We start from the raw sequence: 18783 nt of genomic DNA, 5'->3' as shown, positions 1-18783 counted from the left end.
CCATATTTAAGATGAGACATTACAGCAGGCTAGTCAATTTCAAGTTATATTTCATTTTTTAACATTGAAGACAAAAGTTTTTGCAAGAAGTGAGGTCAGTTTGTGTTTATAATGTATATATTTTGATATCTTTTATGTTTTCAAAATGTCCTTAAAAAGGCATTGGGTTCTTCCAATTTTTTCAGATTATGATTTTGAGTTTTGTAATCTACCACATGATTTTATAGAGACGAAACATTTACCTAAATATTTTTAATATGTTTTTATTTAAATAGTTCACTTGTAAAGTAATGTGTATTGATTGGGTGGACCAAAACCTAACATCGTTTCTTAGTTTTGTTTGTATCAATACGGATCTACATGATGAAGTTCGTAAATTGTACGAATTACAAAGGGTCAGAATAATATTGCCAGGATGATGCTCTCATCACCGAAAAACTTGTTTTGAGAAAGTGGAGAAGCAAAATAAAGAAAAGGTGTTTCTCAGAACAAAAGCAGGATAGTATGAGGGATTTTTTCAGAAACAGTGAAGTTAGGTAGTCTGAATATTTTTCTTTGCCTTATTAGTTTCAATGAAAAATGCTGTTTATTTTTCCATTTATTAATTGTGTTAAGTGCTACTTTTACTGCAGCGTATTGGGTAAGTTAATAAAAAACAATACAGTAGTATCATTTATTATCATTTTAACTGTACTTTCAGTACGCCTGTTCTGTTTTTAGCTTTTTGCGGGTTAACCGCGATTTTACTTATTCGGGAAGCCTTAACCCTACATTATCCCAGTTAATCGAGAGCTGAGTGTAGTCCATTTAGAATTTCTAATTACTTTATAGATAGTAATTTTGACTGTTCAAGACAGGCTTATGTACCAGTTAATTTATAAACTATCTGGAAAGGAAAACATATAGTAACAGTATTATACTTGAAAAATGAAAACCCACAGCCTGTTTTCAGTCATTCGACCGGGCTAGGAATGAGATGAATGAACCGCCCCTCTAGTGGTGAGGATAGGAATCTTGCCAGCTGCCGAAGCCTGTCGCACTCCTCTGGGGCAGTGATTAATGACTGACTGATGAAATGAAATGATGTTGGAGGGTGTTGCTGGAGATGACAGGGAAATTGATGTTCTTTGGTATGATTCTATCTTTCCAAATCTGACTCATCCTAGAGGTTGCTGATCTCACCGTAGCTGTTCGTCTTTGGATTTCTTTGCACCTTCCTCCCAAGTTGGAGAGAAGGGAACCTTGAAAACTTGGGCTGCTTTTCTGCTGCTCTGTCAATAATCATCACCTTGGTTTTGCATTTGTTGATCACTAGGCCATATTACCTGCTCATCCACTCCAAAGCTCCCATTATCATACTCAGTTTCTCCACAATGCTTCCTACAATGTGGGTATCTTAACACATTGACGACAGGCCCTGGAAATCTCCGTTTTTACACACGGGTATCGTTTGTAGCTCATTGTGCTATCTGTTGGCCACAATTTTAACTACTTTCAATCACGTAATGGAGTAGGATTGTAAATTTTTGTGTTGATGTATTTTTATTTATTGTACAATTGTTGTAGCAACGTGCCCTATATGATGACAAAGTATTTCAACATTTATATGCAGATTCATTATCTGATGTGCCACATGGCTGATCAGCACTGAGAATTCTCGTAGTTTCCAGCTGACAGTAGGTGACGGGCTACGAGAATTCTCGCTTTTATGCATCATGTGTTTTCTTGATTATTGATCAAATTGTGGGCAAGATTATGAGTTCCAAATGGTGTAGTCTTGGAATATAAATTATTGCTGTGTCTTTCAGTCCTTAAACCTTCATGTATTTAACAAAATAATGTCAGATACGTAGAGCTATTCCCTGGAGCACCTGTGCAAATGTCAACATGGCGTGGCATATTCAGTTGCCGACGGCTACCGATAATTGTGATTAATTATGTACAGACCGGTTATAATAGGTACCGAGTAACAGTGAATTAGATATTTCTAATTATTAACTGCTAACACACAAAGAGGAGTAGCCGTAAAGAGAAATATTTGCATACTTGAAAACAATGAGCATAGGAATGGCACAAATATGGCAGTCATACTACACTGTGCTTAGAAAGACTATAGAATGGGGCCACAAACGGTATTGCTTTGAAAAGTATCACAACGTGCAGACTACGAAGCAACCTAGTGAGTACATATTCTAAGTTTGAGGTCGATATCTTGAATACCTTTCAAGTTACAGTAGTTTGAGTGCAGCGGTGTAATATTTCTTTCTTGGAGGCTTGAACTCTCCGGTCTGCATGGGGTAGCAGCCTCTGTTCGGTGCCCATCGTCAATGTATTAAGTTCTTCTTTCTATCAACTGATACCCCTCATTTCCAACCTTCCAAGATTTCCTGCAAGGTATATCTACTGAGATTATAATATATTGCTTCCCTAACTACAAATTCATTCTCTGTGATTGTTTATCATTACAGGTTGAGAGCATGGTGCTTGGTGCATGTTCCCCGGAGGTAAGGTCATCTTTGGAAGAGGCTGGGGTGCTCCTCCTTGAAGAGGCTCCCCTCAAGGTCCAGCTGCTGTTCACTCGTCAACTGACTGTACAGTGTGAGGGTATGGTGGCGGAGAACACCTTTGTCATTTTACTCTCCAGTCAGACAGAAGTTTCTTCGCACTTCCAGAAGTTGGCTTGTGTTACGTTGCCCGATCTGCATCGGCTCTCTCTCCTACGACTGAAGAAGGTTAGTTTCTAAATTATACAGAATGAGTCCAGCAAGATTTACCGTTCTTCCTGCATGCCATGTGACGGTTAAGAAAGTGCGGTTGCTGGTGCGTTGGTCCTGTGAGCCCGTACAAAACCCATCAATTTTGATGAATATACTGTATTTTATCGCATATAACTCGCACTTTATTAACCAAAAATAAGTTTGAACATTTTCGGTGCGTGATATATGCGGGGATTTGTGTTCAAAAGATTGTATTACCGAGAAAAAAAGAAAGGTAAAATTTGCATTAGGCTATTGAAACTAGACAACTGGCATACTTACCCTATTCATTGTCACTACCTTAAATCTCTGAGCTATTCTCGCGTGCATCATTCTTGTCACCATCCCATACTGCATCATCCTGACTTCCATCCAACGCATTTGCGATGCCTGTTTCACTATCAGATCCGAACAGCTGATTCCTTCTTTAATCGCTAGTTTGCGCTTTGAAATATAGCATCTCATGCGAGTTACTAAAGCTATCATTTTGCAACTCTGTAATATAATAAAGCAACTCGTCTTCCAGCTCAAGAAATTTTTCGCCTTCTGAATGCCTTACATAACCTAGGTCTACCACGCATGTATTAGGAAAACATATTTCAAGCTTCCTGTAGAGTAATGATAACCTTTTCACTATAAACTTACATGGGAACAGCCTTTCTGAAATTTAACAAGATGCGAAAGTGCATAACCTAGCCTCTAAAATTAGTTATGCACACCACTGTATCTTGAGAAGGAGAAGTATCACATTCATATTTTATTTCAGTACTTAGTATTAAAATTAAGCAATCGTTTACTCGGGGAACTCACGTTCTCTTGATTTGTTAGTGATTTTTTGGCTTAATTCAATAATTTTTTAATTTTATTTTGTACTTTGTTTCCAAATTCTTTCATTGAATAAATAGTTTTCTTTTATTATAAATATCTTTTCCACTTAATTTGTACAGAGTGGATGATTACATAGTTGTACTTCCTCTTAAAACAAAAATAAGCACCACCACCACCACCACTACAATAGATGTTCAATATGCTCCCCTTATACTTCGATATACAGTTCACAACGGTGTAGTAGTGACCTTTGGACTCTGTTCAGGATGTATTTTGTGTTGCAAATGCCCTGGAAAGCTGCCTGTATTCTTGGCACAACTTCACCTTCTCTTTGCATGGGGTTCTCGTTGTAGGTGTAGTCAACTTGTGCACTGGCTACAGGGGCTGGAAAACGACTATGCAAAACGAACGAGAAACTTTTGCATTCGCACCAAATTTTACCTCTTGTCTTCCCCTTCCCACTTCCCCTCTCTTCTCTGAAGTACAACAACAGGCAGCAGCTGGCTCTTTGGCAATTACGGCAGGTTTGTCAATTTGAATCTCATTTCCGGAAGTAACAAAGTAACCTCATTTTTGTAAAAAGCAAAATTTTCTCTGCCAATCCTATTGCATCATTGATTGGTCTTAACATAATAAGAAGAGCATTCCAGATTTTTTGTTGGTATAGCACCCTGCTTACAGTAATAAAAATTATTGATCAAAGTAATTTGTAAATCTTCAATTGTGTTGTGTGTTAAAAAAGGAAATGGCACGTGGCCTATGAGACCTGCTTCATTAAAATCACAGAGCCTAGACACACAGTACCACACCTGTCTCTCTCTCAATGGACACTTGTTTGATTGTTTCTTTCCATTACTTATAAAAAGGAAATGGCACGTGGCCTATGAGACCTGCTGCATCAGAATCACAGAGACTAGACACACAGTGCCACACCTTTCTCTCTCTCAATGGACACTTGTTTAATTGTTTCTTTCCATTACTTATAAATCTCCTGTAACCTGAAATTCTGTGACTGTAACATTGCTGCCTCCACAGGATTCAGGAGAACCACTCACAGTGGTGGACATGACGGATAGTGGGAGCTCTTTTGATTGGCTGCCGAGGCTGCAGTCTCTGCAGGGGAAGTCCATCCTTCTGGTTGATCAAAGAGAACCAACCAGTGGATTGGTGGGTCTTGTCAAGTGTCTGAGACTCGAGCCACACTTCTCAGACATCAGGTGAGTCTTGTTCTAGTTATATTTGTCATCAGTCTGTGTCAAATGAACAGGAAATTATTAGCAATAGATATTTCTATGCTTGAATCAAAGTGTTTTAGCGAGTTTAACACTTTGAACTCCAGTATTCCTACCCAGTGCTTCCCACTCAACTATTTAATCTCTCAGTGTGAAATGCTGAGCAGTGCTCATTGCTCCACCACACACAATGCTCTACTACATCACGAGCACTGCTCGCATGTATTGTACTGTGATCTAGCAGTTATGATCGAAACTGTTTGTGTCTTAACCCTTTGAGCCCTGCATATATGTTTGATTGAAATTTCTTACTTACAAGAGCATTAAAGATTTAAATATGCATGAAAACAAAAGGCATTCACACCATGAACCATGGAACAAAGGAAACATTGAATACATTTTATTTTATTAGCATCACGGGTCAATACCAGGTGTATTCATAAGTCTTTTCCAGTTTCACTACGAGATGGTGCCAGCGAACAGTATGCAGCGTATGAATTTGACACATACGTCAGTTTGTTCGTCTGACATTAACCTACCAACACACACAAGTTGAGTCTGCCAAACACTAGCGTCTGTGTTGTATCGTTCAGTGATCATGTCGACGCTTGTGCCTGAAAAAGAACATTTGAGGCACACATTGCTTTTCTTATTTAATCAAGAGTAAAAGGCTGTGCAAAGTCATTGTTTGCTGGTAGAAACATATGATGAACATGCTCCATCGATTAGAACATGCAAGACATTTTAATTTCTTGTGGCTATTTCTAGCCGAGTGCAGCCCTTGTAAGGCAGACCCTCCGATGAGGGTGGGCAGCATCTGCCATATCCTTCCGCACATGCCGTACTGCCCCAACCTGGCGCCATTTGACTATCACCTCTTCACATCAATGCAGAGCAGCACTTCAGCAATTTCAAGGAAGTTGGAAAATAGCTCGACAAATGGTTTGTCACAAGCAGTTTTTCTGGCATGGTATTTATAACTTACCTGAAAGATGGTTGAAGTGTGTAGAAGCTGATGGCCAATATTTTGAATAAACAAAAAAATTTCCTTTGAAAATTACACGTTTTCTTTACCACAAAAGCCGACAAAAACTTATGCATACACCTGGTATTCGTGCTGAGGTGTAACATGGCCATCTCCTTGCACTTCCTCTTCGATTTCCACGTCTATTTGTTGATCAGGCACATTGCTCACACTACTACTACTACTAATTTCACTGACATAATTACATTTACATAATTACTTTCTAAAAGGTGTTATATATCGGTAACTTCCAGTCGTTTACTGGCAGCCATCTTCTTTACAAGTGAGTCTCAAAGTCCACAGATAGCTCACTTCAAACTAATGTTACCAAGCACGCTATCGATACATATTAGCAAAGAGCATGTAATATTGGAGAGGAAAATCCCTACACAAATTACATATGCAACTCACTCTGCCATCTCTTGAGGAAAAATTAAATTACGTAGTTAAGTGAGACAACAGAACAGTTACATGCTCCGGCATTTGGTCCACCAAGATGAAGCACAGAATGATTCCTTGGCTCGGGCCCAATTAGTTACCTCATTTCTCCTTGAAGCGGAAAGTTTGATCTTTTGAATGATATACCTTGATCCCTATTTCGATAGTGAATTTGCAATTTTAATTGGAAGATTTTAGACATACTATGGATTTTAAATTATATTTATAATCCTAATGCCACGGTTTTTAGATCATTTAAAGTAGCTAGGAATTATATGGTCTCAATAAATTCAGAAATGCTACGTGATTTGAAATTATTAGCTGCAGAAGAGAATGTATGTTCTTGAAGCATGTACTCATATGTTAATATAGACAATAAGGGCCAATTGCAGAAACGATGACTAGTTTTAAGCCTTAGACAACGTCTGAGTCAGGCAAAATATTCCATTGCATAAATAATGTTTAGCCGGTGTTTATCTTGACGTCATTTAAAGTTTCAATATTGATTCGAAAATGGAAATATGAAGGGAGTTAAAATATATTCTGTAATACATTTTTTCCTAAAAGCAAGTTGGTTTTCTTGAGGATTCAAGTACACCATATTATTCCCCAGTCCTTTTGCTACAGTACCCTATTTTTCAACATAATCTCCGTTCAATGCTACGGCCATACGCCACTGTAATGTGAGGGTCTGTATGCCTGCATGGTACCACTCGTCTTGTCGATTTTGGAGCCAACGTTGTGCCGCATCGATAACTTCGCCATCATCCACGTAGTGCTTCCTGCGGAGTGCATCCTTCAAACAGATGGAAGTCAGAAGGTGCAATATCCAGGCTGTATTGTGGATGAGGAAGAACAGTCCACTGAAGTTTGGTGAGCTCTTGTCAGGTGCGCAGACTTGTATGAGGTCTTGCATTGTCGCGGAGAAGTTTACCGTGATTTGTGCACTGCCGGGTCTCTGTAGACATTCTGCAAGCGCCTATGAATATCTGTGATGCCGTGGTTTTCCACCAAAAGAAACTTAATTACTGCTCTCTCTTTGGTACGCACCTCCATTACAGACACCATTATAAAGCTAGTTACAGCACTGCCACGTATCGGAAATTAATGAAAGCGGAAATATTCAAAGATGTCCCAAACAAAATTCCAATGTTTTTAAAACCAAAACTGGCCGAGAAATAAAATGTGTTGCATTACATATTGAACGCCCCTCGTAGAAGTATCTTCCATGCAATTCTTTGCTTGTCGCAACCAATGAAATTCAAAGACTTTTGTGCTTTGACTGCATATAAAGGAACCTTCGTTTAATCTTGGAATAGTGAGAGGCTATGTACATACTTCAATGTATCACTGCGCCAGCTTTATTATGCTGGTATCGAGCTCGATAGCTGCAGTCGTTTAAGTGCGGTCAGTATCCAGTATTCGGGAGATAGTAGGTTCGAACCCCACTGTCGGCAGCCCTGAAGATGGTTTTCCGTGGTTTCCCATTTTCACACCAGGCAAATGCTGGGGCTGTACCTTAATTAAGGCCACGGCCGCTTCCTTCCCACTCCTAGCCCTTTCCTGTCCCATCGTCGCCATAAGACCTATCTGTGTCAGTGCGACGTAAAGCAACTAGCAAAAAAAATTATATATATATATTATGCTGGTGCTCTTTTGTTTTGACGGTTTGTTTGACACATGGTGTGAATGGATGTATAAAGACTTTTAATGTACATATTTCAATGTGTAACTACACCAGTTTTAATTATTATGTCCTTGCTCATTTGTTTGTGCTTTGTTTTGTGGCTGAATATGACATTTAAATGTCGAAACTGGTCCCATATTTGAAATTCGTTGGTGCTTGGGCCAAACGTTTTTTTTTTTTTTTTTTTTTTTTTTTTTGCTAGAGGCTTTACGTCGCACCGACACAGATAGGTCTCATGGCAACGATGGGATAGGAAAGGCCTAGGAGTTGGAAGGAAGCGGCCGTGGCCTTTATTAAGGTACAGCCCCAGCATTTGCCTGGTGTGAAAATGGGAAACCACAGAAAACCATTTTCAGGGCTGCCGATAGTGGGATTCGAACCTACTATCTCCCGGATGCAGGGCCAAACGTTAGTCAGCTGTTGTCTTCCTAGACATTACTCAAATATGGCTAAGCATGAACATGACTTTTTCCCACAGATAAGAATATCACTTTTAGTGGAAATAAAATCTCATAATATTATCAACGCTAAAGCGATACGCCACCATACGAGGATGTGTAGCTTTGAATATGGTGTTGTTACGGAGAGCGTAATCTAAATAGTTTCTGTGAAGGGAAGATGAAACTATATTACTGTGTAACCGAATGAGTTGTACGGGCCATATAGATGTAGCTATAGTTTTGAAACACATCATCGGCAGCCCTGAAGATTGTTTTCCTTAGTTTATCCATGTTCACATCAGGCAAGTACTGGGGCTGTTATTATGGCCACAGCTCTTCCTTCCCAGTCCTTGCCTTCTCCTATCTCTTAACTGCTGAAAACATACCTGAATTAGCTTGACGATTATCTGCAAAAAAACCCACACACAATTATGTGTGCTTATGCTTACTTGGCAGTAAATGTAATAACTGAATAACTTGAACTTGGTGTATGTGTGTAACAGCCCTCTGACAATCGGGACAAGTTATTCTGATATGGATGTAGTCAAGGTGACGTATAATTCCAGGGAAATTATCCCAAACATAATAAAATATATTGGTTGCCAAGAATTAGTAAAGTTGACAGTTACCGGGCTGTCCCTTGTGTCATATGCTTCATGGTATATAACCTCTAATTTTATTTACTCCAAAAATTTGATGTTAAACAGTGTTCTCGGCAGTGTTTAAACATGGCCAATCGAACATCAGTTTTAGACAGTGTCTAAGTGATAAATAATGTCTTTGTAATGCAGCAGCCATACTTAGACATTCTTTAACTGTAAACATCATCTAAATACTGTTTCTGCAATCGGCCCTAAATGAACATAGGACTTGCTAAGTGTTGACAAGGTGGATCAAAAAAAAAAAAAGCACCCCTGTTTGATAACAGTCAGTACAGACCAACGACGACCAATAAGGTCAAAATTATAGCGCCTGGATCTACTCATGACAACGCCACACCACACGCAGCAGACGCTATACAGAAGCAACTTCAGTACTGGGGGTGGGAAGTACTGAAACACCCGCCATACTAACCTGACCTGTCCCTGCACAACTCTGACCTCATCCCCAAAGTGAAAGAACCATTGCACAAGAGATGGTTTGAGACACAAGAGGACATTACCAATGCTATGAAACATGGGATTGCTAAATTCACACGTGGTGAGGTGACTGTTATCCTAGCATTGGCAACATGTCATGGACAATCTAGGTGAATATTCTCAGCGTTTACTGTACTCTATCATAATAAACGTTATGTAACACAAGGATTTCATGGCTGACAATTTCCATTGTGCTTGGCTATTGTTGTACTAAAGGTTCTATGATCTTCTATGATGTCGTCCGTGATACTCATTTCTTGGAGCTCTGCCTTAGTTTCTTCTAAGCAGTTTATTTTGATCTTCTTTGAGTTGATTACTTTAAATAATCTTTTGGTGTGTCTGTTGCTGTCCATTCTATAGATATGGCCATAGAATTTCAGGCGTCTCTTGCATACCTGTCAGTTAATGAGTAGAAGTTCGCTGTTCTCCTCTTAATCCAAATTCCATTTTCTGTCGTGGGACCATAAATTTTTTGAATAATTTTCCTTTCTTTCTTTTCAGTTTCTGTAATTTAGAGTAACCTCCAAGGGATATGATTTCTGAAGCGTATACAGCTTCCAGCAAACCAACTGCCTTGTAATGTCATAATTTTGCATTACGCGATATGACTCTCTTGTTGTAGCAATTCCACGTTAGTCCGTATGGCTTGTGGAATTTAGTGGCTCTTTCTATGTTGGCTCTACTGTCTAGTCCCAATGATAGTATGATTTCTCCAAGGTATTTTTCATTATATTGTCTCTTTCAGTGCTTAAGATACCGGGTTGGTGGATGGTACAAATAATATTAACACAATATAAAAAACCATGTTATATTTTAGAAAAATATTTTTTCCTTATAGAGCTTCTGGATAAACTATATTAAGTGTCCCTCCATTTGGAGCTAAGATGTGTAGTGTGATTGCCTTTCCAACTCTTGAACAACCCACGTACAGTTAACCAAAGGAAAAGCATGGTTTCTGAAGATATTGTCCTACAACTTAAAGCGATTTTCCTTGTCGATTCTCATAGTAAAACTCAAACAAACGGGGAACTGCAGATGTCTAAATTGAAACGACATATCCATATAGATGATATGAAAATGGCTTCTTATGCCATGGACTTGAAAGGGCACCTTGACTAATGTATGTATTACTCATCATCATCATCATCATCATCATCATCATCATCATTTTCCAGCTCCAGTTTCCTCGGTGTAGTGTACAAGCGCTCGCCACTTCTTCCCGTCTTCTTCCTCTTCTTGATGGTTATGGCCTCCTATATTTTGCCCAGTAAAAAATCATTATTTATAGAAAAAACACTCACAATATGTTTATACGAAAGTCTACTTGACACTTGTTAATCAAGGTGGTCACTCACATATAGCACTACAATTTGTGTATCGGATAAACAAGTCTTGTACAGAAAACACCAGTGAAAGCAGGAGTGAACAGTCATAAGAAAATGTTATAACGGTACATCTTGTCATAAAGCAAGTTTAGAATTATCAAGAAATTGATTATAGCAATCATATTAGGGGTGAGATTATATAACAAACAGGAAACTTGGGTAGGAAAAGGGTGTATTAAGATGCATGAGACTTTGCAAAAGTTTCTGACGAGTGGAACGGGTCAATGGATATTGAAAAAATAAATGATTGCTATCTCCATCACTCTCACCACATGTGCAGTTAGGCAGGTTAGTAATATGAAACCTATACTTATATTGGGGTGTGAGAGCATGATTGAAGCGTAAGCGAGTGATTTGAGTAATATGTCAGCGGGAATAAGATCCTCTCATGAACCAAGATTTCAGAGGAATATGAGGTAGACTATCATGAGATCTGTTGAAGGAATGAGGAAATTACGTGAAGAAATACGAACATGTCGAATATTCGACACTGCCACTACAGCATAGACCAAAGCATTGAATATTTGACAATTGCCAGTTCTAGGGTTAAGGTTTAACGTAATCACAAAGACGCACACATGAGATGCTGTCTATTGTGTACACTATTTTATTTACAAATTATACACACATTATACACACACATTAATGAACCACCATCTCGAACTGAATTGAAGAAGCAGAAGAAGAAGAAGACTGCCCCTGCTTTCTCGTATCTTCTCGAGTCTCCAATAACCTATGTACAAATGGATAGAACATTCTGTAAAACTCGAGTGACAAGATGCGTTGTTCTGGACTCTTACCCTGTATTGCACAACATTACATTGGATTTATACATCATATTTACAGGTAATAATAAATTATATACTATTAATTATGTGTTATTACATTAAATAAAGTCGTATTAATGGACATACAGCAGAAGTATCGTGATATAACCTCACATGTTTTCTTACACAAGATAGATCATACAACACACCAATAATAAATGATACGACTATGATTTATACCAAATAAAGTCTGTACTGACAACTCATCTTACACAACTACATAGGTAATAATTTATTTTATTTATTTTAATTTTTTAGCCAACATAGGACTACTTAGTCAGGCTTATGGAGGTTCTTCTTTTTGTCAGCCCAATACTGTTTCATCCTTTCTGAACGTAATTTTATTTCTGCTTCTGGAATCGTTCTTCCTATTCTCTGCTTGTTGATTTTTGTCTGTAGTCTAGTGTGTTTATCTGTCAATATGTTGAGTGTATTTGTTTTGTATTTTAAATCTTCTATTGTAATATCCAACTCTCTCATGTCTTCTTTAAGTTCTGTGGTCCATCTAATATTATTCTTACTCTTACTCTTCCATAATTTTTCTACACATAGATAATAATAATAATAATAATAATAATAATAATAATAATAATAATAATAATAATAATAATAATAATAATAATAATAATAATAATAATAATAATAGACCTAAGCAACGTCATAGCCACACCTGTCAAGTAATAATAATGATGATGATGATGATGATGATGATAATAATAATAATAATAATAATAATAATAATAATAATAATAATAATAATAATAATAATAATAATAATAATAATAATACAGTAGAGTCTCAATTATCCGACCTCAACGGGACCTGGAGTATGTTGGATCACCGAAAATGTCGGATAATACAGAATATCTTTGAAAATGAACTAAAACAAACAGGAAGGCTGTACTGTATTACTATGTTTTACGGTACTCTATTTATTGACTTATCATTTCAATTGTACAGTACATGTAGTATTGAACAAAAACATTTCAAATGTCTTACAAAACAAAACTTGTCAACAATGTCTGCTTGCCTGCTGATTCACGTTTTCTTGCTGCGAGATCCCGCCATCGACGATAATCCTTCACTGCGAGTCATCATTTTCCCCTTTTCTTCTGCATTGCCTCGTTCTTCTTGTTCATCATCCTCATTTTCGTTAGCATTCACAAAACCAGTATATCAGGGTCAGTTAGTTCAAACGGCTGATCTTGTGCACACCATTTACTCACATCTTGAGTCGTAGCATCCTCACAGCCAGGAATGAAATTCATTATGGAACAATGTTTTCCATATCTTCTTGTACCACCTCCTCTCGAAGTTCAAACTCACTCAACAATATGTTCCAAGACTTCCAAATGTCGTTGTTTCAACTTCTTCTCAAGACTGCGCTACCCAGTATGCCACGTCTTTCATGTCGTTTCGTTTTAACTTTTCTACCCATGTCGTTGCCATTTTCCATTTTCTCTATCAGAGATGAAAGGAGTCTCCGCCGATATTTCCTCTTCAATGTTTCCAGCACACCTTGGTCCATTCTTAGCATAATGACGTCAAGTTAGGAGGGAGGAATATGACTTTGATGTCACCTGTTCTAAGTTGCTCTTCATTTGGGTGTGATGGAGCGTTGTTTAGTAGAAGAAGAGCTTTTGTAGGGAGATTGAAGCTTGAAATGTTTCCACATCTGGAATAAACTGCGTAAAGAACAGTCTTTTAAGAAGTCAGCAGATATCCACACAGCCTTCTGATTTGTGTAATGGACTGGAAGAGCATTAACAGAAATTTTTTTAAATGTCCTAGGCTTCTTTGCTTTACCGATCATAAGCAATTTTGCTCTTTAGTTCCCAGTAATATTACTACAGGCAAGAACAGTAACACTTTCCTTACTACGCTTGTAGCCAGATGCAGTCGACTTGGTTTTGGGCTGCGAGAGTCTTGATGGCAGCATCTTGAAATTGAGCCCAGTCTCATCACAATTAAAAATCTGATCACCGGTTAATCCTTCAGCAAGAATTATTTCCTGAAATTCCCTTTTAAATTTCACAACCTCATCGGATTTAGCTGACAGTTTTTCTCCACAGATATTAAGCTGCCCAATGCCGTACCGTTTTTTCCACCGATCAAGCCACCCAGCACTGCCAATAAAATTAGGGTCCCCTTCATTAAACTCCTTCTAGAAATACACCGCCATTTTTTGCAGAATGAGGCCAGATATTGACAGGCCCTTTTCCCGGTTTTGAGTGAAGCAAAGAAATAGTGCTTCACTCACTTTTTCCTACTCACATTTTTCATTGTTTTTCTAATTTTCAGTGCATCACTTGTTACTCTGGTAGAGCACCACTTTTCCATTTCTTCCCTCTTACGTTTCCAGTCTCCCACTGTAACACATCCAACACCATAATCTAAAGCCACTTTTTGAAGAGTTTCCCCTTTGTCCAGTCTTTTTAACCCACTCAACTTGTCTTGCACAGAAAGAATCACCTTCTTCCGTTTACTCGCCATACTCACAGAGGATATGAAAACTATAACATCCGCACCCAACCAATACTACACTGAACAATGACTGAAAACTCGCTGCACCCGTCCTTGAGAAAAAAACGGTCCTACCGCATGACTGCAAATTAAGCCTACCAGTGTCAGATAACACGGAATGTCGGATTAGCGAAGGTCGGTTGAGCGAGACTCTACCGCAACAACAACAACAACAACAACAACAACAACAATAATAATAATAACACCTACAAATCAAGCTCAATATTTTCACTATCTACTTATGGGTTTAGAGAATTGTTTCCAAGTTATACTAGTCCATTACACATTTGCATCAGTTTTCAGTTGCTCCCCTCATGTGCACTCCAATGTTTTCAGATGTTTGCTGGTGTTAGACTCCAGTGCTCCTCCCTTCAGTCTGTCAGAGCCATTCTACAGCCGGCAGCTAGATCTGGGACTCACGGTGAACGTGTACCATGATGGGCAGTGGGGGACCTTCCAACATGTTCCTCTTGAGACGCAGACAACACGACGTGTAGAGCATGCGTTTCTTGACGCTGTGACTCCAGGCGACCTGAGCAGCCTCACCTGGTTCCAAGGACCTGCACCACTGCTCAGGTCAGATGCTAGACACAAGCTCTTTTATATCAATACTAGCATTTACTATTAGCTTTGCATGCATGGAATTCATTCCAGGTCGATATTTATGTAAACCTGTAGTAAGCTGTGCCTAGTTTCCTGTGAGACAATGAGTGCTCCTTGAAAACAGTATGTTAAGCCAGTCATTATTAACATAGGTGGGGGGATCAACATGTATGACAATCGCTTGAGGAGTCTGATATCCTGTCAGCGTGGGACGACTTTCACTACCTGGCTACCCTGTGGTGCCGGAGGAGTACTGCTATGAGAGCAGGCTTTTACATAATCCAGCACAACTGACAAAAGGTTCAATGAATTTTGCCAAAATTTTGAGTTTGTTATTAATGCATAAACACACAAGGAGATGTGCATGTGTTTTCTTAAACACTTTCTACAACAATAATTCTGATTAAAAAGAGATCATATTTTAGCATATAATATATTTATGTAATGGATGCACACCTATTTTCCTCTAAAATTTTGGAAAAGAAATTTCTTGCTTAATGAACACAGACCTCTGGACGGGAAAGATGTCAGACACTGACTGGAAGAGGAGAGCCATGATCTTTGGACACAACTGCAGAATGGACCCCAAAAGACTGACTAACCACGTGGTAAGGTGTTTTAGAGACCAAGAGAACTATCCTGCACTCACAACAGGAGGTGAAGAAGGATCTGAAGGAAGTGGGAATACAAGGGACAGAAATCAGCAACAAGGAAGCTTACAAGTCCAGATATAATTTTTTTAAAATTTTTTTTACAGTTTGCTGTATGTTGCACTGACACAAATAAGTCTTATGGCGACAATGGGACAGGAAAGGGCTAGGAGTAGGAAGGAAGCAGCCATGGCCTATTTAAGGTACAGCCTGGTGTGAAAATAGACAGTTTAAAAAAATTAGGAGAACATGTTTTTGAACGCATGCCATACTCCACAAAACAATACCTCACACCCCGGTATATTACCAACTAAACCTTTATTCTTTACCGTTGAAATATATAAAACAACATCGACGGATTCACATTCATTTTCAGAACACAAATGGAAATGTCCACATAGGGGCGAAAACAAAGTGATAACAGTCCTCCAGGGTGGATTTTTATCACATTTGGAGAGCTTAAGTATGGTGTATGTCCTCCACGAGCATTTATCACAGCTTGGCACCTACTTGGCATGCTCCGTATAAGTCGACGGAGGTTATATTGCAGTATCAGGTCCCATTCTTCAATGAGAGCCTGTTCGAGGTCTTGGAGAGTCTGTGGTGGAACAGGACGCCCATGAACACTTCTGTCAAGCCTATCTCACACATGCTCAATGGGATTAAGGTCGGGACTCACTGCTGGCCATTCCGTCTTTAGAATGTCCAGTTCTCGGAAGACAGCTCTGGTGTTGCATGCTACATGAGCCCTGGCATTGTTGTGCATGAGTATAAATTCAGGGCCAACACCGTGTGCAGCAACCAACACATGCTGTAGCGGTATCTGCTCGATGTACCCCACAGTGGTAAGATTACCACGAATGACGACAAGATCCGTATGGCCATCAATACTGATGCCACCCCACACCATCACAGAACCTTGTCTGAATCGTCACCTTCCTGGCAACATTTGGCATGTACTACTCACCACAACGTCTCCATACACGTTAACATCCATCACGCTGTATCAGGGAAAATCTGGACTTTTCTGTGAACAGCACAGGTCTCCATTGGCAAAGTCGCCAGTTGATGTGGGTATGGGCAAACAGAAGGCGAGCTGCGCGTTGTTGCTGCATTAAACGGGGCACTCGAACAGGATGTCTGGGTCGTAAGGACACTTCTCTTAACCTCTTCCTTACTGTCTGGTCAGGCACTGTGACTCAAGTGACCCTCCTGAGGTCTTGTTGCAGTTCTCTGGCAGTTGCTGAATGATGCCGCAAGGCACAGATGGTCAGATATCGGTCATCCAGTGTGGTTGTCATGCGTCCACAACCTTGTCCAACCCTTCTTTTGAACTGGCCTGCCTCATTGTAGGGATTCCACAAGCGTTGAGTAACTGACAGAGAGACATTGAGATCCACAGCAACACGACAAAAAGTCCATCCTTCCTGGATCAAACTGACGGCCCTTGCAACTTGAACCTCGTTAAGATGTCCCATGGGATATGCTTGTTTACGTACAACATGCTAAAATGACCGCAGTAGTCTGTTTACATCACACTGACACACGGACGCACCGCTATTCACTTTGTTTTGAGGGGTCACCTGACAGTTTAATGCATGGCTACGCCTACAGATTGAGTATAACTTCGATTTGACACACCCTGAGTAGGTAAGGTATGCTGTATGACCATTAGAGAGCATCTACCAATTTAATGTTCACATACCAGACATTACAAAACATGTTCCCCTAATGTTTTGAACTGTGTATAAATATATAAAAAGTGCAAACTCATGTCCTCATCCTGAGGTGGTGCAGTTCTTTTCAGGCACACCCCCAAAGGAGGTGAGCTGCCTGTACCATTTCAACCACATACCAGCCCTCCTGCCATGCTTAAATCTCTGGCAGTACCGGGAATCGAACCCGGGCCCCCGAGGAGGTGGACGAATATAAATATAATTATTTCTGGAATAAAGTCTTTAACAAAATGTAAGTTATGAATTTCGTTATGGTCCGTATTGACAGTTGATCACTATCAAAGGGTATCATATGCTTTTAGATAATCATTGTTTTGGGGTGCCATTTCTGTGTATGGTAGAATGAACATACATCAGCACGAGTGCTGTCTGGCCAATGTTTGATGCACGAATAACCTGAAAAAATCTAAATGAAAGAATTTCCTATAAATGCGATGGAAATTTTTGCGGACCTCTGCTCTCAGTGGAACATTTTTACGACAGTCCCAGGGACCGCTACGAATATTGTCAGAAAAAAAATGAAATTTTTCATTCTATTTTTGCACATTTATATTTTAATTTCATATTTTGGGTCATATAAGTAATACTGGACCAACAAAGCACTTAATAAAATGTTGAATATTATGATGATGTAAAACAGTAATATCTCGTACTTCACAATTTTCTTACTCCCACCCTAGACATACTGAACTTTCCACAGAGACCACAGTGGTCCATAGCTTATGTTATTTCCATTTAGCATCCTCTGGTTTCCAGGAAACAATAAATTCAGTGCTTACTGAACAGTTCGTGTGGACTGCCACGATATGGTGGGAAATCTGGCTGGCTCTCCCAGTAGACCACTCTGGCACTGAAGGTGTTAATTTATTTTAATTCTCACAGATAACTAACCTAACCAGAAGAACACATGAAACACAGATATTAACAAATCCTTCTATCAGCTTCTGGTTGTTCTATTTAAAATTAATGGTGCTTCTAATTTCTAGATGGCAGCTGAGAATAAATGATTTTCAAATGGAGTGGCTGAAGTTACCGCAATTGATGCTACTCACCATTTCCTTTGAGGTCAGATTTTGCTTCACTGGCTGCAAATCTGTTTGTGGAATGCCAGCTATTTATTCTGCAATTTTTCCTTTAAGATCATCTATTGTTGTACTTGATAGAGCTCTTACGTTCAAAACCCATTGTAAGAGTAATGAGATAAAAAAGATAAAAACAAAATCTCCACACACAACAATCTTAATAAAAGAATTGGAAGGGTCACAATGGGACTCTCATCCTCAAACAATCCAAACTTCAGCAATGGCTCTGTGTTTTTCTACTCCTGAATATGCTTTCCCAGTCTGGTACACAGTTCATCTCATGCCAGACAGGTAAACATGGCTCTCATTGGTACCTGTAGGTTGATTAAAGCGTACTCCGACAGTTAACCTGTATTACCTGTTTGGAATAGCGCCACCCTGTGCATGTGGAGAAGTAGCTGCCAACAGGGAGAAGCTCAAAGTGGAACAGAGC

At 39.2% G+C, this 18783-nt stretch overlaps 1 protein-coding gene across 1 annotated transcript in view; it reads left to right on the top strand.

Annotated features, from left to right (window-relative positions):
- The window catches only part of LOC136856807 (fatty acid synthase), a 242002-nt gene that overhangs the window by 148696 nt on the left and 74523 nt on the right, over positions 1 to 18783 (top strand). Inside the window, exons 19-21 of the mRNA XM_067134931.2 lie at positions 2469 to 2732; positions 4620 to 4801; positions 14616 to 14855. Coding sequence (XP_066991032.2) covers positions 2469 to 2732; positions 4620 to 4801; positions 14616 to 14855 — 686 coding nt within the window. The remainder of the gene's footprint in view (positions 1 to 2468; positions 2733 to 4619; positions 4802 to 14615; positions 14856 to 18783) is intronic.

The sequence above is a fragment of the Anabrus simplex genome, chromosome 1, assembly GCF_040414725.1.
Source record: "Anabrus simplex isolate iqAnaSimp1 chromosome 1, ASM4041472v1, whole genome shotgun sequence".
NCBI lineage: Eukaryota > Metazoa > Arthropoda > Insecta > Orthoptera > Tettigoniidae > Anabrus > Anabrus simplex.
Note: the sequence above shows the minus strand (reverse complement) of the source record. Positions and strands in the feature narration are given on the sequence as shown.